The 25,126-nt window shown below is 38.9% G+C and overlaps 2 protein-coding genes across 5 annotated transcripts in view; one reads left to right on the top strand and one right to left on the bottom strand.

Moving 5' to 3' along the window:
- Window positions 1-9,873, bottom strand: part of LOC110443145 (heat shock 70 kDa protein 12A-like) — a 16,263-nt gene extending 6,390 nt beyond the window's left edge. The window contains exon 1 of one of the 3 annotated variants that reach the window (XM_021487174.1): window positions 9,767-9,873. Coding sequence is in view for 1 of the 3 variants with exons in the window: in XM_021487173.1 (XP_021342848.1) it covers window positions 8,648-8,678 (31 nt within the window). In the remaining 2 variants the exon portion in view is untranslated. Of the gene's footprint in view, window positions 1-8,647; window positions 8,714-9,766 lie in introns of those variants that run through there. The other 2 variants (XM_021487176.1, XM_021487173.1) reach the window with 2 other exon arrangements.
- On the top strand, window positions 9,511-25,126 carry LOC110443147 (heat shock 70 kDa protein 12A-like). Of its 2 annotated transcripts, none has more exons than XM_021487178.1 (5): window positions 9,511-9,605; window positions 19,279-19,607; window positions 20,373-20,588; window positions 21,089-21,248; window positions 22,210-25,126. In XM_021487178.1, the coding sequence occupies exons 2-5, from the start codon at window positions 19,284-19,286 to the stop codon at window positions 23,298-23,300; spliced, it is 1,791 nt and encodes a 596-aa protein (XP_021342853.1). In that variant the 5' UTR covers window positions 9,511-9,605; window positions 19,279-19,283; the 3' UTR covers window positions 23,301-25,126. The 2 variants fall into 2 exon arrangements, with proteins under 2 accessions (XP_021342853.1, XP_021342852.1); XM_021487177.1 differs by lacking the exon at window positions 9,511-9,605 and adding an exon at window positions 12,572-12,686.

The following is a 25,126-nucleotide window of genomic DNA, read 5'->3' as shown; positions in this document are numbered from 1 at the left end:
TAATTTTAAATGTACCATTTGACACACCTTCTAAGCAAATGTTTGAACTTATTAGATGGATGCCGATTGAAAAATATTATAAATACAGAAGGTTGTGCATGCTTTATAAATGTTATCATCAGGTTGTACCTGAATATTTATCAAATAGTGTGTCTCTAGTGCGAGATGGTCACTGTAGGAAAACAAGATTTGCTATTGAAAATAATTTTAATGTACCAAAATATAGAACTGTTTTTTATTCCAGACACTTTTTTTATTGACAGTATTAATGACTGGAATGTTTTACCCAGTGACTTAAAGAAAATAGACAATTTTACCTCTTTCAAACGAAAACTTACTAAATACTGTATAGCAATGTCTTAGATTTTAACTTGTTTCTCCATGCAACCAAAACTTGTAACTTTCTAAATAGACTTCTTATCTAAATTATTTTAATATTTTAGATTATGCTATATTAGCGTTTAACTATGTCAATTTGTATGGTTTGCTATATTAGCATGTATGTATATTAGGCACATGCCATTTAATTGATGAAATACCTTTGCATGAAACTTTATGCATTCTGTGATACTCTTACCTAAGATAACTGTGATATAACCTTATATATGTCGATTGCATCAATATATATGTAACTTTTAACTAGCACATGTATTTTACTAGCAAGATTACCATGTTTATTAATATATCGATTGCCTTAATATGTCATTTAATCTAACACATGTATTTTACTAACAAGAGGACCATGTGGAAGATTAGCCTTTGGCTAAACATGTATTTTATCCTCAATAAATAAAGTTTATTATCATAAATATAACGGATTATAGTAATACTTTACCCCTCATACCCACCTCTCTTTCTCTCCCTATGTGTTACAATTAGAAATCACAATATTTTCATTTATTGTTTTAATTATGATAATGTTGAATCTAAAATGTTTTAGAAGATGCTTAAATAAGTTGAGATAATTTAAATACAAGTATATGTATATTGGCACTAAATATCGCCAGTCATTGAATTCTAATACCGTTCTAATACGCGATCTAGAAAGGTTATATTTTCTTCATGTAGGGTTTTATACTATTTTTCATTTTCTTTGCTAAATTCGTTAATACCAAGAGAGGTAGTAACCCAACACATTTGAATCCATTGGAAAAGTTTATCCTTCCAAATCTTTAATGGATCTTGTTCTTTCCTTCTAGATACATCCTAGGTACTCCAGGGGTCACGTTAACTTACGCTCTCTGCACACATGTAATACATGTACGTCATAGCCAAATTGAAGACACATAGATAGCTGTATGATTTGTCTCAGGTTAAAAAATGCCTGACCAGTCGCCAGGCTGATACCTGTTCATTGAAGATTACAGAGGAGCGTCACCCGACTTCAAAGCCAGTCAATTTCACCGTTACGCGACCGCGGGATTCTTTTGATGTACATCAAAACATCAAACTAGACTTCTTGTCTCATCAGCAAGGTGACACATACTGAGAGTTCAATTTTGTGATGACATATTCCAGGGGTGCAGAGAGCGTACGTGAGCGTATACGTAACTCCTGGAGTATCGATGATGTTTTAGTTACTATCCGTTCCGAAACTTGGCAATACCTTGCTTTTTGCAGGGATTTCAGCTTTCGCCAAAGAGAGAAGTGTTTTGGATTCTGACCCGATGACTGAGACAAACAAGAGTTGTATTAAAGTTAGTACTTTCTACTCTCTGCTCGGCGTTAAGCAGTATATGGCTAGCAACGAGGACCAGTTGGCCTGGTGTCAGAACAATGAAGCGTAGTAGGCTATTTCTCGCTTACAGAGCCAGATGCAGCTTTCACAGCGTTGTGGCTTGGTTTGATTTGGTTTCATTTTGTTTAACGTCCTATTAACAGCTAAGGTCATTTAAGGACGTGCCTCCATGTGTGTAGCGTAGGCGTGCTTGCGTGTGTGTATGCAGAAGACATGGTATGTTGGTTTGCTTGCCTCCTTGAGATAGAGCGGATCTGATGACACTTTATAGTGTTATCTCAATGAAATGCCATGCCGAAGGCACCAGGCACAGCATTCTGTCCGGTTACATTATACTGACAACGGATGAACCAGTTGTTGCCAATCCCCTAATTGGTTTGGTTGGTTTGGTTTAGTGTTGTTTAACGTCCTATCAACAGCTATGGTCATTTAAGGACGGTCTCCCCTGTGTGCAAGGTGCATGCGTGTAGTGTATCCGTGTGTGTTTTAGGAGGCTGCGATATGTTCGTGTTCGTCTCCTTGTGGTAGCGCGGAACTGATGTCGACTTTATAGTGCTACCTCACCGAAACATACTGACGAAGACACCCAGCAGTCGTCCCATTCGATGCTCAACGTTAAGCAGGGGATTACAACTACCATGTTTAAGGACTTTGGTATGTCCCGGCCTGGGGACAGAACCCATTGCCTTCCTCACTTAGGCGAACGCTCAACATTCAAGCCAAAAGTGAGGTGTTGTCAAACAAGGCGCTAGGAAGTAAAAGATTTATTTTGGTCGCTTTTGTGTCCCCAAATAGAGGATACCAAAGCAAATCCCAAATTCTGCCGGGGGTTTCCTCATTAGTCACCTTCTACGATACATGCAGTGGGTAACAGCAGGTGTATTCTTTTCCCGATCCCCCACCTGCAGGGATGTCCCAGCGTTGTGGAAATGTACAATATGTCCCGAACACGGTATTCCTATGACTTTAGCTATTATATGAGATGAACACCTTAACAAGCATAAGATAACCTTACACTCTGAATTTTATCTGATTTGCTTATGTTATTTTGAGATCGTCAAAGGGACACCATACCATTCGTTTGACGCCAGTGATAAAATCGTGTCAGACTACCGACTACCGGAATTATCAACTGATCATATTTCCGAATGCATTTCTTCAAATTGCATTAATAATAAATCATACAAAATGGGCTGTTCTCCGTATCGAAGATGTCGCGAAAGATGTCCTTAGTTGATTTGCTTAAAGTATTTATGACTATTAAATATATATATTTCCGTGTGTACTGTACTTCCTAATCGCTTATCTGACCCATCGCGTGATCTATCCTATATAAAGTGCTTGTGTCATTGTTACATTTTATCAGATGTTGTTCAGTATTAACCTTTGATAACACACAATGAAAGTGCATCCATATACATGTATGTATAGGGTATACTATGTATTGTTCAAATATCGTTCACGCCAATATCTGTCCAATCACTTGTCTATAGTCTACTAGTCAATTATAGTTTATAATTACAGGACTAATGTAATCTAACAGAACATTTTTTCTACCATCTTTTTGTTTTACATTTATTTATTAAATGCGGTGCATGTGTGTACAGGACAGATGATCACTTATAAATAGTTGTAATGTGTTTATGACACGTGTATTCCTATGTTAGAGACTAGATAACAAAATCATAGTGACCATACTAAAATATTAATGTTTCGTCCATTTCCATAAAAATTGAAGATCATGATATCAAAATTTCACTTTCTACACAAACAATGTACGTATTAAACGTGTCGCAACGTTTCAAAACTGACTGGTCCCTTTGTCAAGCTCTGACTGAGGTGAAACGTTGCGACAAGTGTAATACAAAATACGTACATTGTTTGTGTAGAAAGTGAAACTTTGATATCATGATCTTCAATTTTTATGGAAATGGACGAAACGTTATAATTTTGCTATCGCATATTTCCAAACTGATGAATCTTTTCGAAGATTATATATCATGGTACATTGTATGACACCGACACCACTACATCACTATTGGTTTTATTTTCCTTTTTTTGGGGGGGGGGGGCAGGCTGGTGCGAGAGGGGGTTCAGTCCTCACAAAAACTACATGATGTCATATAAAGACTTTTTAAACAGATGTTGAAGGCCACTTCATAGTGTTGTCCCATTGAAATGTTACTATGTGCCTAGACACGAGAGCTTGTTACTCTGCTGTTAACATTAAAATAACAACGGGTTTATCGGTTCTCTTCACGGTCATATCCAATAAATGGTAGACGTATGCATTTAACCCATTTCGAGAATTTATCAACCATCATCAGGATCCATTTGTTTCCATGTGCAGTACAAGGCCAAGGTTCCATGAAATCAAAACGAACACGCTCCCTGGGTTCTTCAGCGTGGTACAAGGTCAATGATCATCGAGCTTTGCAGGTTTTTTTTTATGTTTCAAGACTTAACATAATTCTTTACTTCTACTGACAACCGATACCAATGGTGCTTTCTCCGCATTCTCTCCTCAGTTCTGTTTATCTCTTGGTGACCACTTGCTGGTATGTCATGACACAAGGAAATACCTTTCTCCCTCGGATCTGTTGGCACCATCAAAATGGGTTCTCACCTTGATTCTCGGATTTTCTCCACAAGACGCCATCTTTGTCCAAATGGTATCGCTCCTAGTTCATCCAATAATACTTGACAGACAGAAATACATCCTTTTCGGACATATCACGGCCATTCTCCAGCCAGGCACGCCATGCTATAAGATCTGGATCTTTCTGTTGTGAAGCTTTGGTATTTGATGCCGAAAACCTGGATAATCGAACACTTGGGGTCAACCTCGGACAGATCTCGAATAACACTCCAGAACGGGAGAATTCAATCCAGAGCCCAGTTTGAATATGATGCTGACTGTCCGTGAAACAGCAAAGTTTGGCGTTTTGAAAAAATGCTTACGGAACTTCCTCGTCTATTTCAGAAATAAGGCTATTCCAGTTGGTATGAGCACGGGTATCATATTCCACCACCACACGGTAACTTGTTCAAGTCTGAGCACAATTCATAGTTTCCATACATGTCCCTTTCAGGGAGTCTTGACAAACTATCAGCATTCTGGTGATTCTGTCCACGTCGGTGTTTGATTATCAAATCACACTGACCTTACTCCTCCATCCATCTAGCAACTTGCCCCTGAGGAGCTTAAAGTTCAGTAGCCACTGTAAGCTACTGTGGTCTGTCCTAACCACCACGGGACGACCTAAGAGATAATGCTGGAAATGATTGGTCATTCTGACCACAGCTTACAGTTCTTTTCGTGTGGTACAGTACAACTTTCAAACACGGCTTCTCAAAATCTTGTCGCAGTACTAGAATATCGTCCAAGAGCGCACGAACAATATACCACGTCAGGCCGCGAAGAACTAGATTCAAAATTCTTACGTACGACGAAGGGGAGTTGCACAATCCAATGCGATTTTCACAAAACTCATGCTTGGTATGGAATGTAGTTTTGTTCCGGTCCTCCTTTGCAGTAGGTAGAATTTGCGTCCAATTTCGAAAAGGATGTGTTCTTCAAAAATGCATCCAAAAATTCCTCAACGAGAGGCAGTAGAATTACATAGTTAGTTGTCATCGCATTTCATGCCCTGTATTCGTTACACCAACGGACTCCACCATCTCTTTTCCAATCAAAACGGTATTTGATGCCCATTCCGACATAGAAGGTTCTATAACCTTGACACCCAGCATTCTTTCCAGATGAGTCTTTTTCATTTGCAAAACAGGTTGGTGTTTCTCTTTCTTTGTTTGATAGGAACCGCGTCATCTGTATGGATTTTGTGGTCCATGGCTGTAAAATGACCAAGTCGGGTTTTTTTTTGCGAAAATGTCCTCGTATTCGCACACGACACTTGGCCATTTCTCTAGTTCCTCTATGTTCATCCTGAATGAGTTCCTCATGTCTGGGTATAGCATCATTGAATTCCCTTTTTGTGGAAATTTCACACATGAATACCTTTCGGGTTGCAGACCCAGTACTGATTCAAACTCATCCTCTACACATATTGCATAAGCACATTTCATCTGTCTTTTGATAATAACGTTCCAATTCGACGTACTTATGCAAGAAATTTGGCACTCTATACATGACTTGTGTAAAGTTCTAGGAATGTGTAACGTCGGTTCTACAATGAATTCGAAGTGTTCCTATACTATGGTCTAATTTGCACTTTAACCTAACTATACTGTTTGGCGGTACAACCGTCTATTTTTGCACTTGCATACGTGTCGATTTCACATCCGGTGTAGCTACTTTTTCAGTGTGTAGTAATATCTCCTTATCATAAAGATTCAAGGTGGGATACTCCTGCTCCAAGTTTAGCATCGCCTTATTGGGCGTCAAAACGTCTAAACCAAGCAAAGCGTCGTCTTCTATAGGACCCATATATATATTGTTCGTATAAACACTGGATCCTAACGTAAGAATAACGGGACTTATAATGAAGCCCTTTAATGTCATGCCCCGGCCTGCAGCATACAATGTACAGGGCTACATCTATGATTATCGGAGGCCATTTCTAAAGTCCTTTGCAGGTTTCGTCAGACATAACTGACACCTCGGCTTCGGTATCCACTACCGCCTTTATTGCACACCCTGCAATATCCAGCGAAACCAGGAAAATTGTAATGGAGCCTAATTTCTTTATATGACTAGGTTCCTGCATAGTTCGTTCGACTGGTCCAGTCAATCCTTCAGAACTTTCCGTATTGTTAGCAGTGTCCACTTCCAGATTAAAATATTGTGCTGAGTTTGGATCGGAGTCACCTGGGTTGTCAAGGATATTTCCCCCAACTCTATGCTCTTTAATCGTGTCTTGGTCTTTAAATTTGTGCAGGCTGTTGCTATTTTTTCATCACGATTTCCCGGTCATCTCAATCTTCTATCATTCTTGGCACGGACGCATCTTGGTTACCGCTCGAGTCATACGGCTCCAAAAGATTTTCCTGGACCGTTTGTTTCTCAACATTGACTTGGAATACAACCTCAGGCCTCTTCCAACACTGACCGGTCGTTTAACGGCAAATTGTCTTCCAATACCTCTTCATCCTCATTGTTACTGTCTGATTTTTTTCTCCTCGCTCAGATTTGGACAATGCCCTTTTTGACCACAATTGAAATAGGCATTGTTCCCAGGACACTTGGTCTTGTCTCTTTTAATAATTCAAACTGTCGATGAGTTTCTTCATATTCTTCTCCATGTCAGATCTCTTGCTCTATTTAATATCTAGTTTCCTTTCCATATTGTGCATCCTTGTATAGCCTGCCACCTTAATATTGCAAAATCCAATTGTTTTGAGGCTTGGAGGAAGTTCCTCCGTCGTTCTCTTTCACATAGAAAGAACTGGGGTTTCTTTCCTGTCCATAGATGGCTTCCATGTTGTGCTGATACCATCTGATCTGATTTAAAGTATCATATATTGATTGTTCCCCTCTATAGCAGCGTGTTGGCCCGTCTCCTTATCGTATGCACCTTGACATATGGTCAATATGGCTTGCATTCTGGTACATGTAATCATCGGGCAGATCTTTGCATGTTTTGTTGCTCAACGACAGAATACGGTCTGCCCAGTCAGCCAATGTCTCATCAAGCCACTGTTTTGTTGAAATTAATCTTGCTTGACTGGTTTCTGGTCATTCTGTGAAACCAAATCTGCGCTCCAACTTAAGCTTGTTCATGATATCGTAGAACTCCATCTGTGGTTCCCTGTCAATTAACAGCGTATGTAACTCGCTAGTTTTGTCCTCCAATACGTAACATAGGTTGTCGCGACACTCCCTTGAACTCCATTGAGAAGGTTCTGCAAACCTTGTGAACTTGGTTCAGAAAGCATTCCATCCTGTCTTTTCTTCATACCGCAAAGACTTTGACCAAGAGCTTTTGGTATGTCAGTCTCTTTCCCAATTGTGCCCACATGCACCATAATCTCTGTACCTGCCACGTTCCTTCCCGCGGTCCCACTGGGTGTCTTGATCTTGGATTTTATCCTGGTAAATGTTTCGGTGGTCAGCATAGTCATAGGTATATCGTTTGCGGGTTTAACATTTGGAAGGATTTCTCACCTTGAATCACGATCGGTCAGCTGAATCATACCAATGCCTGTATGCAGAAGAAAAACCAATCTCCTACATCATAGCTGATGAGGGTGTCAAGTAGGGAATGGCTATAAATACATCTTCAGTGATGTTTCCAAGGACATAACTGAGTTCCATGATTTTGTCCGCCTAATGGTTTCCTATCCCAGGAATATCCAATAAATCCTTTACTATAAAATCTATCCAAGTTCCTACCAGAACAACACCGTATAGTTATTGAATAAAGCAACAAAAAACTCGACAATGTGACAACTTTTGCGGGAAAAGCGATAATACACCACAACCACACGAAAAGTATGCACTTGCACGGAGCGTACGACAAATATTGAAAATTAGTACATCAGCACCCGAATGTTAACTTATAGATATACTACGAAAGGTTAATTGAATATTTCAGACAAAAGCAAAACCGCACCAGAAAACCACCAGAATACAACATCTCAGCAAATTGTCAAAAAAACACATATTTACATATATATACACACTATACAACACATGTTATACCGATTCCATCCCTTAGTGAATGCTTAAATGGGATCATAAAAACGACTGATTTTCCAATAAGGGGTGGAATGGGTAAACATGTTTCCCGTCCCCCTGACTGCCTGCATCATTAGAGTGCAATTTGGCAAACTGTCTCTGATTTTTGACAGCTGACTACTGATTCGACCCACTGTGACTAAATGAACATTTCAGCGGATTAAAGTCGAGACGCCAGTAGGTTTAGGTCTTTGAGCATATTTGTACGCTACCTGGTGTTCTCGATTTGTAGTCTCCAACCATAAATCGGGCAGCTCGTCTTTGGGTTTTCTATATCTTAGTAATGTCAGATTGCAGGTTAGTGTCCCATGTGATGGCTCCGTATCCTAAGGTTGGTTATACTAGGGAGATGTACTATGTTTTCCTGGTGCTTTTAGGACAGTGTCGTAAATTCCTGCGGATGAATCAAAGTGTTTAACTAGATTTTATACACATGTTGTTGATGCGTGTTGTCCATTCGAGGTAAGATGACAAAGTTACCCCAAGATACGGATTTGGCTGGATTTGTTTTAAAATGGTGTTGTTCAGGTGGTAGAAATATGAAGACTTTTATTGTACCCTTAGTATATAGCATTTGGTGGCATTAAATAGCATGCCCCATTGTTGTGCCCATAGTTTTAAATTTTCCAGGTCTTGTTGAAGAGTACCATGGTCTTTCCATGACTTTACTTCTCGGTACAGGAGACAGTCGTCTGCGAAGAGTCGTACCTTTGATCTTACTCTGTCTGGCAAGTCATTTATATGACAGAGGAAGAGCTTGGGTCCAATGACGGTTCCTTGAGGGATTTGACTACAACCTTCATGACGCGGTTACATTGGAATGATTAAATCCACTTGTGAAGAAGCCATCGTATTCCATTAGCTTAAAGCTTAGCAATTTAGCGATGTCAGTCTGGTGCGAAGCTAGTTGTAAGGTCTTCGATTGGGCCTGCCAACGATGTCTCGCATGAATAAAAAGAGTGGGACCCATGGTTGAGTGATGCAAGTGTAATGGAAAGCGAAAGTAGATCCAGGCGGAAAGAGTCTTGCTACAATTACATCCACGTAAAACGTGATGGAGATACAGATGGATCCGATCACGTGGGTTACAGAGGGTATAAATACAGGTGAGCTGAGCCGGCCAGGGAGATTGTGATTGATCACAGTGTGATAAAGACCAAGCTAACAACGGTAGGTTTATATATGAAGCCAACTAAAGCTAGGTAATATATATGCCCAAATAGCGTGTGGATATATTAAAGGCCTGAATAAGGCCATACTATATCAATACCGATAGACACTGTCAGCGGAGAGTGGTCTGTGAGACATGCACGTTGGCTACCACTACTTACAGTGATAGGTAGGTGATCGGTGGAGCGGTGTTAGTGTAGGTGGCGGACTGGTGTACAGGTAACATACACGGCGTTCCGACAAGCCTCGCACGTATACATATACAGATCTAGAGACGCGGTTGGTTGGTAGCAGAGCTGGCAGAGCGGCGTGGTTACCAGAAACCGCGCATTGTTGTCGCCCGCCACCGCGTTACTAACAACACTGTTGACAGCAGTGTGTGCAGCTGCCACTTTACATATGTATGGTTAACGATACGTTGTGGTCAAATAACCACTGTAAATATCTTCATGTTGCTTTAGCATGCCCGGGCGGCATGTAGTTGTAGTAAATCCGATACATGTATATATTGTACTAAGGGGACGGTGTAGATATCTCAAATCCAGGCGGTGACCTGGTAACGAACCCCCTTACACCTCACACAAGTATCTTGTTGTGTTCAAAATGACGCACCATGTGTCTACATACTATGTGCTCGAGTCGTCTACTTAGAACAGATATCAAAGAAACTGGAAGTCGTAAGTTATGCTGGCGTTGAGCAGGTCTTTGGGTAACGTTCCAGTATCAAGTCATCTTTTGAACATGAGCGTTACAGATGAAGCCAGTTGATCAGTAGAACATTCTTTCAAAACTCGGTATGGGATGGAGTTTGATCCAGAGGTGTTTGATGTCTTGATGTCGTTGAGTAGTTTGCGTAACCCTTCTTCCTTAATGGTGATGTTTCCAATGTTATAATTACAAGTTGTGTCTATGTATGGTTTAGCTGTTGATGCTTCCCTAGTAAAGAGTGAGCTAAATTGGTTACTTATATGTCAGTCTTTGATTTGCTATCACTTACATGTAGTAGTTTTCATTCTGCTTTAGTGGAGACACTCAAATAGTGTACTGTTGTTTGGATTTCACATATTTCAAGCTTTAGACTTTCTAGGTATTTGAGTATCGTAGTGTGATTTGGTCAACAACACAATATCATGATATGAAATTACAGGAACTATATTTGAGCACTAATATAATGACGCCACTTACCCACTTTGCTTGACAAAGGAAACAGACGTTTTCGAAAGCTCGCAAAATAAGTTTGTAATTCCTGCTTGTGTTCGAAATAACCTTTATTATTCATACCAAACCGATGAATCTTGTTCCGAATAAATGAATAAAACAGTTTTGAATACGAGGCAGAGGAAAAGTACTCTGAGCTCAAGAAACACAATGAATGACACTATTACAGTAAATCAAAACATCGCTTTTTGACAATATGGCGAATTATTTCGATGGGAATAGGAGTCCAGTATTTTTTTATTTTCACATATCGCGTGTCTTATACGGTACGGATAATTGTATCTAAAAGAATACACATTCTACGCATTATCTTTTTTTCATTTCAGTTCATCGCAGTAACCACTTCCGCTATCGTATGCTCATAGCTCAGTGTTTTACCTTAACTATTTTCTCATTTGATCAGAATCTAAAAAAAAAAAAAGTTAAATGAAAGACACCCCACACCACACGAGGACATTAAATTGGTGTTCATTTTCCGCCAGCTTGAATTACTTAGAAGCGAGTTCATGAGGGATGCTGCAGTAGAGTGACACGTTAATGTTTTGACTTAGATGACAAGCTGACAAACATGTATGCTATTCTGAAATTATTATTTTTTGCCATTAGGACACCAAAAATAGTTTGAAACGAAAAAAAAATGTGTATATATCTGAAATGTTGCAATGGGTACAGCAAATGTATTCTGATTGCTTTCTGTTCCAAAGTAGAGGGCGAAAAGTAGATTTGTCAAAATAATACTGGACAGAGCACGGTAAAATTACTTTGCGTAACATATTCAAACCTTTTTGTATCATAGTGTTTTTCTTGGCAATAACTTACTCTTGACCTTAGTGTTGACAGTTTCCCCAAGTCAGTAAGACAATGGGTTGTATGCAATGATCAGACACACCAAAGTCCTTAAAAGTCGTAGTTGTTATTTCTTTCTTAATGTTCAGCATGAAGGAAAATCGCAACAAATGGTTCACCCGTTGTCAATATAATGTTACTAAATAAAATACTATGTTGGGAGCTTCCGGCACACTTACGCACATGCACGCATATATTGCACACAATGAGGCACGTCCTTAAATGACATTATCTCTTAACAAATGGCTGAAACCATATCATCCCTACTTTTTCTTTTCGGTGCTTCCGCCTTCAGCACCTGTCATCGTATGACCTCAGTTAAATCAAAAGCGACCAAAATAAATCTGCTGCATCCATTGCAACATTTGGGATATTTATTTTTCTGTCTACTTATGACTACCTGTTATTTCCTAGTGTCTCACTTGGTAACACCTTACGTTCGGCTTTAATGGTGAGCGTTCGCCCAAGTTAGGAATACAACGGGTTCTGTCACCAGGCCGTTTAACGTTCAGCATATAGGGTAATGGCAACAACTGATTCACCTGTTGTCAGTATAATGTGATTGGGCGGAATGCTTTGCTGGGTGTCTTCGGCATGGTATTTAGCACTATAAACTCGGCACCAGATCCGCGCTATAACAAGGTATCAATAACCCCACCATACCCTGCCTCCAGAACACATACATACATGCACGCATACACAACACGTATGGAAGCACGTCCTTAAATGACCTTAGCTGTTAATATGACGTTAAACAAAACAAAACGAAACCAAACCTAACCCAAACATCACATGTTCTTTTCCATTGCACAACACGACAGGTATACGATAAAAACGGCATTGCCTTAATTAACATATTTTTACATAACGTATGACCCTTAGTTGCTCGCTCGGCTGACAGTGTGTATGCATTGATTATAACCAACAAGGAAGTTATACTAGTTATCGGAATAGGTCTCGTGCACAAGGAAGTCATATCGAGATAACGAAAGACGTTAACTAGAAGCAGAATATGAGGTAATTGGTTTGATTATTTAAAAAAGTTATTGATCTTTTAACATTATTGTTACTCTAAATGAACTGTAATGGACACAGATTGCCGTTACGCGCGACTGGACGTTGGAGTTAGTTCGACCTCATTACCAAACATGATCGGGATATATTATCAGTAGTATCTATTCACTGTTACACTCCCCTTTTCCATAGCCATGTATGTATTACATAAGTAATGATATTTCTAAACAAATATTTGAAGAGATTTGTGAGGTTAAACGTCCTATTTTAAACAGCTTAGTTCATTTCAGCGGGTGTCTCTATTAGTGTAATGTATGTGTGCTGGAGACTGGGTATGTTAGTGTAATTGCCGCAAAGCGATAGCGCCGATCTGATGCCGACGTTATAGTGCATCTATCTGAAATACTATGCCGAAGGCACCCTGCATAGCATTACTTCTGGTCACATTATACTAGTACTATGCTGTTTGCTTTAAAACTCCAACAGCGCCATTGCATATGCACTATCACAAGGAGAGAGCAAACACATACTCCCCCAGCTCACATATACAATAAAACGTATTCGAAGTTAATAATAACTAATCCCTTAACCTGATATAAACACAGATGTGTACACTTTATAACAATGTGCATTTAACGTACGTTAAGATCATAATCTTGCCATTGATCATATACCACTTGAGTGTGTCTTTGTTGTCCTGCTTTTATGTGCTGAAAGCAGGAACATTGGCGTAATTGCCTCCTTGTGGTAGCGCGGATGTGATGCCGACTTTATATTGCTTTCTCACTAAAATACCATACCGAAGGCACCCAACACAGCATTCCGCGCTGTCACATTAAACTGACAACGGATGACCAGTTGTTATCACTTGGTTTGGTTTGACATTGTTCAACGTCCTATTAACAGCTAAGGTCATTTAAAGACGTGTGTCCATGTGTGTTGTGTATGCGTGCATGTGTGCATGTGTGTATGTTGATGTATTTGCCTCCTGGTGATAACACGGATCTGATGACGACTTTATGGTGCTATCTCACTGAAGGTACCCAGCACAGTATTCCGCACATTTGTACTGACAACAGATGGACCAGTTGCAGTCATTACCCTAAATGCTGAACGTAAAGCAGGTAATTCAGTATGTCCTGGCATGGGGGCAGAACCCATTGCCTTCCTCAACTTTGCAATCGTTCAACATTATACATGTAACCAGAAGTAAGGAATTGCCACCAAGACGCTAGGAAACAAAAGGAATTTAGAAGAAGAGAAAAATATTACGATGCCTACATTGCAATGGCTGTAACAGATTTATATTGGTAACTTTTGAGTTCCTGTGTAGAGGTCATGAACGCAAAATCCCCAATTCTATAGGTGACTCCCAAGAAATCCAACTGTTTTCAGTGGTAGCTATAGTAGTTTGTTTCGACATACGACTGTTGAAACAGGCAGTCTTTACGTCTGTCTATTTGTGAAGCTGTGCTATCGCATTTGTGTTTGATTGAGAACCGGCAAAATAGGTGTTTCTCCGCTGTTAATCAATTTGGTTATGTTTTATGTAATGTAGTTAAGGTTAGTGCATGTGTGTCCATATGTTTTGGATTTATACGGTTTAGCGTCCTATTAACAACTAAGGTGATTGACAGACACGCCTTCATGTATAATGTATACTAGAGGCTGTGCATGACGTGGGGGTACATGTGTATTTACTTCCTTACGATATCCACGATACAATGTTTGAATGCTGACTGTCTAGCAGAAAATAACCACCCCAATATTTAAGGACTTTGGTATGTTCGACTATGGGGAGAAATCCCATTGCCTTCTTCACTTGGTCGAATATTAAATACTCTGGCCAAAAGCGAGGCATTGCCAAGCAAACTCTTAGAAACAAGGTTTGTTATGAAGTAGAGAAAAATATAAAATTTCCAAATGTTACTTTTAGTTAGGTTCAACTATGTTTAACTAACGTTCTATAAACATCTAAGGTCATGTAAGGACGTGTCTCCATGTGTGTAGTGTATGCGTACTTGCGTGTGTGTATGCAGGAGACAGGGTATGTTGGTGTGCTTGCCTCCTTGTGACAGCGCAGATCTGATGCTGACTTTATAGTACCATATCACTGAAATGTCATGCCTAAGGCACCAAGCACAGCTTTCCGCCCGGTTACATTATACCGACAACGGTTGAACTAGTTGTTGCCATTCCCCTTAATGCTGAACGTGAAGCAGGAAATAACAACTATCATTTTAAAGGACTTTGTTATGTCCCACCCGGGGGACAGAACCAATTGCCTTCCTTACCTGGAAGAACGCTCAACATTCAAGCCAAAAGTGAGGTGTTGCCAAGCAAGATGCTGAGAAATAACAGGAAGTTAGAAGTAGAAAGAACGATAAAAATCCTAAATATTGCAATGGGCGCAGATTCAAGTGTTGCTAAAGGTTCAGAAGTATTACTTTGGTCGCTTTGGTGTCCCAAGGAAGATAACGTTCAGTGGTAAATATTTTCAACCACCGAACTTAATTACCCGTTGTCTGTGTAATGTGACAGTGTTTTCTGATTGTTGGATCCGCTGCCCCAATTGCTATTTTGGGAACTTTTTTGTTTCCTTTCTTCTATGTCTCACTTATTCTGAATATTCCATGCGAACGACGGCATCGGGGATCGAGTCCCGGCCGTCTGCGGCCAATCAGCCCTTTTTTTAGGTCACCTGAGACAAAGTCTCAAGTGACCTATTGCGATCGCCTTTTGTCCGTCGTCGTGCGTCCGGAAACAATTTACATTTTCGACTTCTTTTCCAAAACCCCTGAACCAATATCAATGAAATTCTTAGACACCTTCCATGGCCACAGGTTAACAAAACTTGTGAATTATATGGTCCCCAGCCCACAGGGGCCTGAGGAGCGGGGCCAAAAAATCTCAGAAAGGGTCAAATTCCAAAAATATTCTTCTCAAAACCCAGATATGGTAGAATCAAATACTCTTCATATATGGAAGGATCTTAAGGTGCTTAACCAAAATTGTAAAATTCATAACCCTGGGCTCTCACGTTTTCCCCTGGGGAGGAGGTAAACTTTACTATAGTTTAATTGTTTAATTTCCATTGGAAGTAATTCAATTTGGGTTAGCATTATCAGTATTGGATAGCAGTTTGATGGTATGCACATATCAGTCCTGAGTGACCCCCAGGGGCTGATGGATGGGGCCAAAAAGGGTCGAATTGACTGAAATTTCAAATCTTCTCAAGATTCAGGTATGGTAGAATCAAATACTTTTCATAGATGGAAGGGTGTTAAGGTGCTCTACCAAAATTGTGAATTTTATGACCATAGGGTCTCACGTTTATCCCTGGGGAAGAGGAGGACAAAGTTAAGATACTTTGAATATTACATGTTGATAACTTAATTGGAATTATAACCATGAGTTGACAGTTTGATACTTTGAACATTTTGAGCCAGCCCTACCCCCAAGGATTGTAGGGTGAGGCCCAAAGGAGTCAGTGTGCTAAATATTCTTCATTTTCCTTGTTACGAATCAGAGGTGCTAGTTCAAATACTTTTCAGTCTTAAATCTGTATGCTAGATATTGAATAAGGTGGTTTTATTGGTGTTTTTTTTGTCAATTTGAATAATATTTCTGTTGATGTTTTAAAAACAAAAATCAACTCTCTGTATAAATATATCAGAACTCAGGTGACCGTTAAGGCCCATGAGCCTCTTGTTAATATTCCTTAGCGATGATGATCTTTTAACATCCGCCTCAGATTCTTTCCCTGGGTTTCTTACATATTTTGTGTTAGTAAAAAACAGTCCCATTAGCACAACACCAGACCTTTCTTTGGGGGTAAATTTGATAACGCAACAGGAAATTAATCGTACACCTTTACAGGCATGCATTGCATTTATTGCACTAATGACCAATTATTCATTCATAAATTTAATGTAAGTCTTTTAATGGCATTGATATAACAAATAGCAAAAGTTTACCACCAGATTTGAAAAATCCGCGATGATGATGCTGTGTGTACAAACGGTATCGGACATTCTGGTTAAATCGTCATTTAGGCAGTAGATCCAATTATGCACGGACATGTGTACCTTAGATGTATTGCTACATTTGTACTTTTTGTTGTCATTTCTCGAACTGTTTACTACACGGCCTGTCAAAATGATCCCCGTTGTGTCAATGTTCTCACCCTGACATATATAAGCAAATATCGAATCCTTTTTTCTTATTTTGATTTCAAGATGACAGTCAGTTCACTTGGTATTAAAAATACACATAAACCAAGTTCATTGAAGAAAACTGCGAAAATACTCCATGCTAATTGTGTGGTATTAGCTTTAAATTATGTGTCTATAATTTAAGTATTCATTATGCAGGACAACGTTTTGTGCTTCTAACTTAAAACACTTTGTTTTCATTGTTCACCACTGAATGGACAAAGACAATCAGTGGATCTTTGTCTGCAAAGCTATCGTTAATTTGTAACAGTCTATAAGTGGCTCTTTGTACTGTATCTGAAATCAGGTAGTCACTACCGCTCAATCAAGGTGCGAATATGCAGTTCCTACAGTACAACTGTACAAGCTGCATTCAACATCGCAACCATACAGCTGTAAATTACGGAGTGTCCAAACCGCAAAAAGGTTGGGTCAACATTAGGCCCTCGCTTCAATTTCCTTTATTTGTTTTCGCCATAAGTAGATACATAAAAATGAACAATTTACTGCATATATGATTATTCATTATTACTACTTATAACCGTAGTGGACCTCCTTGTATGGCACAAGGGTTGAGCGATGGCAAAAATGACAGATAAAAGTCACAGGCGAATGTAAGTTGAAAATGTATTTTGAAAGTGTATAGTGTATAAAAGTACTGTTATATTGATATACATGAATTAATCTTAGTGAACAAGTATGATAAATAGACTCGTTTTTAAATTATGTAGATTAACGTGTCAAAAATGAGGCTCCTCTCATAGGTAATGTAATTTGACATACTTTTCTACTTAAATCTTCAATAAAAAGAACATATCTTTCTTGAAATAGTATACTATTTGGTGTCAAAATGATAGTTGGAAAATGTTACACACAATGATGATATAATTTTATAGTAAGTGTATCATTTAAATGCTCTAGGACTTGTATTACCTCACCTTCAACACCCACACCAGTGTAAGTCAATAAGGTCCCATTTGTCTTAAAATGAATTCTTAACCTAGATTTTTCTGTTTTAAGCTTCCTATACCTATACCTTTTTGTATTCATCTTGCTTAGAAATTCTAAGCGGGGACCAACGCTATCTTAAATATCCATAAGCGTTGACCCTACCTTTAAATCCAGGTCAAGTCTTTAAAAACGCATATTTATGCTTGTTTACAGGACATTTCGCAACCAGTGTTGATACGTTTTGTTATCTTTCAAGTCTTCTTAACCTATATCATGGGTCGATTAGTACGCATAATTTCTGAACCTGTTTGTTTAGATCAAATTCAAACTAGTCGTCGACTGACTGTTCCGATTGACTGGCTCCGGCCCCGTAACAAACGCTTCTTTAAGGACTATTCACCATTCGTAATAAACATGTTTTTCTTGTCGTCATTTCCGTATTGCGTTTCGGATATTTTAATGCCGTAGTGTAAAATATAGTAATACAGGGTAAACAAAAGTACACGCGCGTAATGATGATATGTCAACAGCCGATATCGAGAATTTACTGGAAAAGGTGTAATCACGCGTACTTCATAAACAAAGATTCCGATACATAGACATTAACTGACTCACGAGAAGACACTGACATGAGACCACCGACTTTAAGCAGGTCATATATGAAGCGGACTGATGTGTTTTGTGTACCGACACCGACTTCACACATCCATATCACGTGCTTACACCAGTTAACAAGCTCGAGGTCGTTACGATTTTCGCTATCGAGCGCGTTACGCTCTGTCGAGTAAATAGTTTTTACTAATGCATCGCACTAAAGCCATTGTGTTTATTTCGTTCAAGTTTCCACTCTTTTGGCGCGACATTTTGTGTCCTGAAAGCTTGTAGATAATCACTTTTAGCCATACAATTTCGATAAAAAACATTTTGTGTAACGTGTTTTCTATATTTTGGGGTCAAATATTTGTAAATTGTAGGGTTAATTAGCAATGCTTTTTTAAATTTTTGTTGTTGTTATTGTTCCGAACGATGCCAGACACCATTTTTTTTTTAAATTGACGAAAACTCAATTATTCTGGTATATTTTCAGAAACTACCCCAGTTTATAGGAATGCTTAGATATCATTTCCTCACCTCCACATAATTGCATTAAAATTATGTGAAAGTTTCAACGATTTCTGCTGGTTAATTGAGAAAGGTTTGGAGCCTCCTTAAAACAGTCGCATTTTTTAAGTTAAACATCAGGATTTTATAACACTCCGACGTGTAATCTTGTGTTGCAGTGCATCCGCTGATCTCGAAAGGCTTTTCTAGTAGAACTCATCTTTTTCTTGCCCAACAGTCGCCATCTTTCGCAGCGTACAAGCAACACTACAATGGCATTGTATTTATTGATGTTAGTGTATTACCCTGGCTCTATTTATACTTAACAGAAACCATGGCGACAGCTAGTGAGACTGCCATACCAGAGGCTGTGGTGGCCATAGATTTCGGTACGACGTACACTGGATACGCCTACAGCTTCAAAAGCGAATTCCAAAAGTCCAACGATGCGCGAGAGATTTTTCATAATAGCTGGAATTCGAGTCTGGCGGGAAACCTTTCAAAGAAAGCACCGACTGTGGCTCTCTTCAAAGCAGATTATAAGTTTGACAGTTTTGGATACGAGGCAGAGGAAAAGTACTCCGACCTCACTGATCGAAAGATACACCAGGAATGGCACTACTTCAGTAGATTTAAAATGCAGCTTTTTGACAAGAAGGTAAATTGTTAAGAGGGATCTTTTACTACTGTTTTCATATCTTATTAGAAGTTGCAAAGACGTAACACATCAATCAAACAAAAGCATGTGCATCAATCAATCGCTTATTATCTTTTAAAGTCGCCCGGCCAGAAGTGATAAAACCTTTCAACGACTTTTTCTGTATAATAAAGCGGTAAAAGGTGCTAATCAATATTTTTCAAATGAATGATCACAGAGTTAAAATATGTTAAAAACTTTGAACGACATTTGAATTAGCAAGACGCAAAGATTGATGATAATGTGCCCTTTGCAGTCTGCAAAAAGGTGTATCAAGTTAGTTCAAATAAATTCCTTGTCCTATTTCCAAGGTCATAGGGATAACATGTGTTAAAACCTCGAATAACCAAAATACCTTGGGTGCAATATTTTGCCAGTAACATTCTAAAATGAAGGAATGTTAAGTTGGCTTTCTGTTTATACATGAATTTGTAGTTGATATACAAGTTTTCTGTTAGATAACAAGTTTTAGATTTTAAATTTGTTACATTATAAAGGATTTCACAGGCACTTTTTCCCTTTCCAATGTATCCTACATAGTGATTGAAACATTTTAAATTCTGACTGCCTCTAATACCACTCGTGAATCCTAATTGGCGATATAGTCAGTACAAATTTAAATTTGTTCAAAACATTTGACAAATAAGTAAACGATCTAGGGTCATGATATTTTTCCTGTATATTAACGGTGTAAAGTGCTACATTTTATTACCTTTTTTGGACAAGAATCTTACCCGGAACCTTGAGGTTAAGGACCAGCAAGGCAAAACATTTCATGCCTGCGCCGTGTTTTCGGAAAGCATACGATTCATAAAAACTGCAGCGCTTAAAGAGATAAAGGAAAGAAACCCCGTGGCAGAAGAGGACATTCATTGGGTACTCACTGTTCCCGCCATCTGGAATGAACCTGCGAAACAGTTTATGAGGGAAGCAGCAGTAGAGGTAAGCACATTAATGCATGCTTGAAATACACAATATATACTGTACACTTATAGGCTCTCATAACGCACCAAATGTACCGTCCGCACAACTGTGCGGTTAAATCGATCGCCCGCTGTGCGTTAAAACGCACAGACATGTGTGCGATACTTTCTTTTTATTATTACAAAAATTGTAAAACTGACAAAATGGGGTGGAACTATCAGATATAGTATAAACTTTGCATGTTTCTGTTTGGCGGATTCATTAAATACAATGTGCTTTAATATAGGCGTGTATCGCAGATTTAGTCTCAACCTTATATTTAGCATTGGAAAGTCATTAGTGGCTACTATACAACAAGAAATAACTTAGCTCAATTCTACACCGGGGGTGTGTTCTAATTAATAAAAAAATGAAATCACAGCATTTTGTTCAAACACTGCAGATTCACGAATTGAAGACTGATTACATATTTATTTTGATAAACGTAAACAAATTATTGCTTGTACATTATTCCATAGGCCGGGATTCCCGCGAACCAGTTGATTTTAGCTCTGGAGCCCGAGGCTGCCGCCATATACTGCCGAACTTTGAAACGAGGAACGTTCAGTTGTGTTTCTGAAAAAAACGTGAAGGAATTTCTCTCTGCAGGGGGTCGGTACATGATCCTAGACATGGGAGGTGAGATTGTAATCTTTGTAACACATGATATGAGAATAAAAATATTTATACCTTCAAATACATTAATCTCTTAAAATATAAAACATTTAATAGAAGCATTTAGCTGACGTGCATATGGTTAATCATATCGGTATGTTCTAGCTTGCAGTGAAACCGTTCACGATGCATTTTTACATAGCAAATGTGGTACTAAAATTAGCCAACAAGTACGACATTTACCGAGTTGCATGTTCGGATAAAGAACTATCCCATTTGTTTATATGAATCCCCTTGACTCATTTTCAATGGCACACAATTAAACATTTCTTTTCGAGCAACCAATAAGCATAGGTTTATTTTTTACCCAAACGTAGGCTGGCATAGACTGCTATCAAATGTATGCAAATATATATTTTTTGATCCTCGCCACTATATATCCCCAACCCCTGCAGGTCGGTGATCGAGAAAAGAATACACCTGGTGTTGCCATCTGCACGTATCGTTAAAGGCGACTAATATGAGAATCCCCTGCAGAATTGGAGATTTAGCTTTTGTGCTCTTCATTTGGGGCATGTGAGGAAGGCTTTGGGTTCTGTCCACTGGCCGAGATATTTTACATCTGCTTAACGCTCAGCAATTTAGGAGTGGGACGACTGGTTTGCTCGTTGTTTGTATAATGTAGCACTATAAAGTCGGCATCAGATCAGCGCTATCACAAGGAGACAAACACGAACATATTGCAGCCTCCCAAAACACACACGCATACACTACACGCATGCATCGTGCACACAGGGGAGGCCGTCCTTAAATGACCATAGCTTTTGATAGGACGTTAAACAATACTAAACCAAACCAAACCAAGCACAAGATCGTATGAATCTAGAATATCATATGATGCATTTGGTCGGTATTGCAAAAGAAAACTTGATGTTCAAGTAGCATTTTACTGTTATTCACATATTAAACATTTTCTTTTGACTAGGTGGGACTGTTGATATCGCAGTTCATGAGGTTTCCGATGACGGGAGGCTGATCGAGATTATACCAGCTTCAGGAGGAGACTGGGGAGGAACCAATGTTGACCAATCCTTTCTCGACTTTATCGAAACCAAAATAGGAAAAGAAGATGCTGAAAGATTAAAACAGACAAAAACGTCTCACTGGATCAAACTGGAAAAAAATTTTGAGGTTAAGAAGAGGACATTGAAAACGTCAACTGAAAATGACATTCGAGTCGAAATTCCACCCGTTCTGATTATGGAAAGCAAGTTAGATATCAAGTTGTTTACCTCATATAAAATGGACATTTCCAATAAAGATTTCAAAGCCTTTTTTAATTCTAAGGATAACGTCATACATCACGTAAAGGACATCTTGGGCCAGGTGGAAGGCGTCAACTTAATATTGATGGTAGGAGGCTACTCTCAATCCGGCTACGTGTCCAATCAGATAAAAGAAGCATTCCCAGACCTCGTCGTTCTGATTCCTCCGCAAGCCGAGGTAGCAGTCATGGAAGGCGCGGTCATGTTCGGGTTTGACCCATGGACTGTGTCGGCAAGAATGTGTAGGCATACATACGGGTTCCGCGTCAATAAATACTTCATACAGGGGGAACATGATCAACAACACCGTATAAATGTTAATAATCAGGACTTATGTGCCAACATTTTCAGCAGGGTTGTGTCCAAGGGAGAAATTTTAAAAATCAACGATAAACGGACAGAGAACAATCTCCTATCTCAACATTGGATGGAAGACAGAAAACTCATGGAAATGACCATTCCCATATTTGCTTCCACAGATGATAATCCTAAATACACAACCGATCCTAGCTGTCAGCAGATTGGTATCATCAGGATACAGCCTCCTGCGGATGGATGGCCATCGTCAGTCAAATACTGTCTTGAAATCTACTTCGGTAGAACCGAGTTTGAAGTAAGAGTTTTCAATCACGCCGATAGAACAGAATATTCATCCACATTTGATTTACTGGTAGAAAAGGAGATCCCGCATGTCCCTCAGCGTTCATCTGGGGCGGGGGTTAAAACGACCTCTCGTTGTGTCATCTCATGAAATGGTGAGAACTTGCTAGCCTCTGTCGATGACAAAATAGTCCAGAAACTGGTAGTTGATATGTACATACAATGATTGCAAGTATAAAATTTGGAAATTGATTCAGTATGCAAAGTATTGTGTAAATAGCTGTTATATTGGGGTGATCGTTTATTCAGAATTTTGCATCCACACAACAGGTCACGAAGATGATGCTTCGCAAGGGCTATACATCTGAAATGGTATAACTTTGACACAGTTGCACAGCAGTCCACCTGGTTCAATTCGTACCTTTAGGTGAAGGTCATTGATTTCGCTCATACCCCTGATTCGTACAATATTTGACTTGAGAAAATAAAATCGTGTGTATTTTTTCATGTAACAGGACAAGACAAGAAAGCCCGTTATTCTGCACTGACAATCATAGAAGTCGCATCATATTATTTTATTAGGGAAAGCAGCACAAATAATGTTTCCCCGAACCTGCACAGTTGTCCCATGTCGCTACACTAAAGTTCAAGGTCATTTTAAGTGGTCAGTGCAACGGTCCTTGTCTGTACATAAACGCCAATGATAACGTCAAATATTATATGTTCATTTATATGTAGCTTTTCTGAAAGAAACGGTGATCAGTTTTTGGAGACACGTTCCATGGGTTTGAATTCAAGTTCAAAAAGAAGCCTTAGATGCACTGCAGAACTTTTAGATCGAAAATGTGTATCAAGCAGTCGTGGACCATCGCTTGACTAATGACATTGAAACGTTAACAATTCCTGAATGTTGAGGGAAAGTGCAAACCACATCGGACGAGGTTCGTTTTAAACGCATACGGTTTTTAGCTACATCAAGGAATGATAGTATCGAATACAACATTAAGGAATGATGGTATCGAATACAACACCAAGGAATGATAGTATCGAATACAACAACAAGGAATGATAGAATCGAATACAGCACCAAGGAATGATAGTATCGAATACAACAACAAAGAATGATAGTATCGAATAAACAACAAGGAATGATAGTATCGAATACAACAATAAGGAATGATAGTATCGAATACAACAACAAGGAATGACAGTATCGAATACAACACTAATTGATGCTGATAGGCTATAGTAATGTTACATAAGTTACAAAGTGTCACTAAAATTTTAAACTATCTGAAAACTGATGGCCTGTTCCAGGAGACACGAGTCACCATAGCCAAATGTAGCTTGAAGCTGCCATTTGTCTTTTACTCTTTCGTTTGTTTGATGTCACTTTCATTTTACATATTTTTCTCTACTATATATTGGCTCCTGAAACCTCTCCTGTGTTGTTTGGCCGTTATGTCTCGGCATGTACAGTAATAGTTAGAGTATGGTTTTGTTTAGAGAAAGGTCGACACTTTCTCCGAGGAAACTTTTCAAGCATAGACTTGAAAAACTGCAAAAATATTTCAACAGGTATATCATTTATTTCTTAAGTTAAGATGATTATAAATAGCACTAAATCGCAGGCCGAAATATTATTCTATATGTTGAGCTTGTTTAAACACTTCCGGCCTTTGTGCCTTGTGTGTCCATACACCAGGTGAAATCCATTTCATAGATACCTAGGATTAGATATGATTAATGCTGTTACTTGTATGAATTAATACATTGTGTGCCTTGGCATACACACTCATTGAAGAAATATTGAGGCAATTTAATATTAATTGCAGATTTGTTTGACGTCACACGTGTAATCAGAGTATGTCTTGTTAGTTTAAATTTCAAGTCTAGCGTTCATTATGATAGCACCTCAACATCCTTCTTACATGTAGGTATACAGTTTCTTCCATCGGATTAAAATAATAAGTTGCA

This window comes from Mizuhopecten yessoensis, unplaced genomic scaffold (assembly GCF_002113885.1).
Source record: "Mizuhopecten yessoensis strain PY_sf001 unplaced genomic scaffold, ASM211388v2 scaffold716329, whole genome shotgun sequence".
Lineage (NCBI taxonomy): Eukaryota > Metazoa > Mollusca > Bivalvia > Pectinida > Pectinidae > Mizuhopecten > Mizuhopecten yessoensis.
Note: the sequence above shows the minus strand (reverse complement) of the source record. Positions and strands in the feature narration are given on the sequence as shown.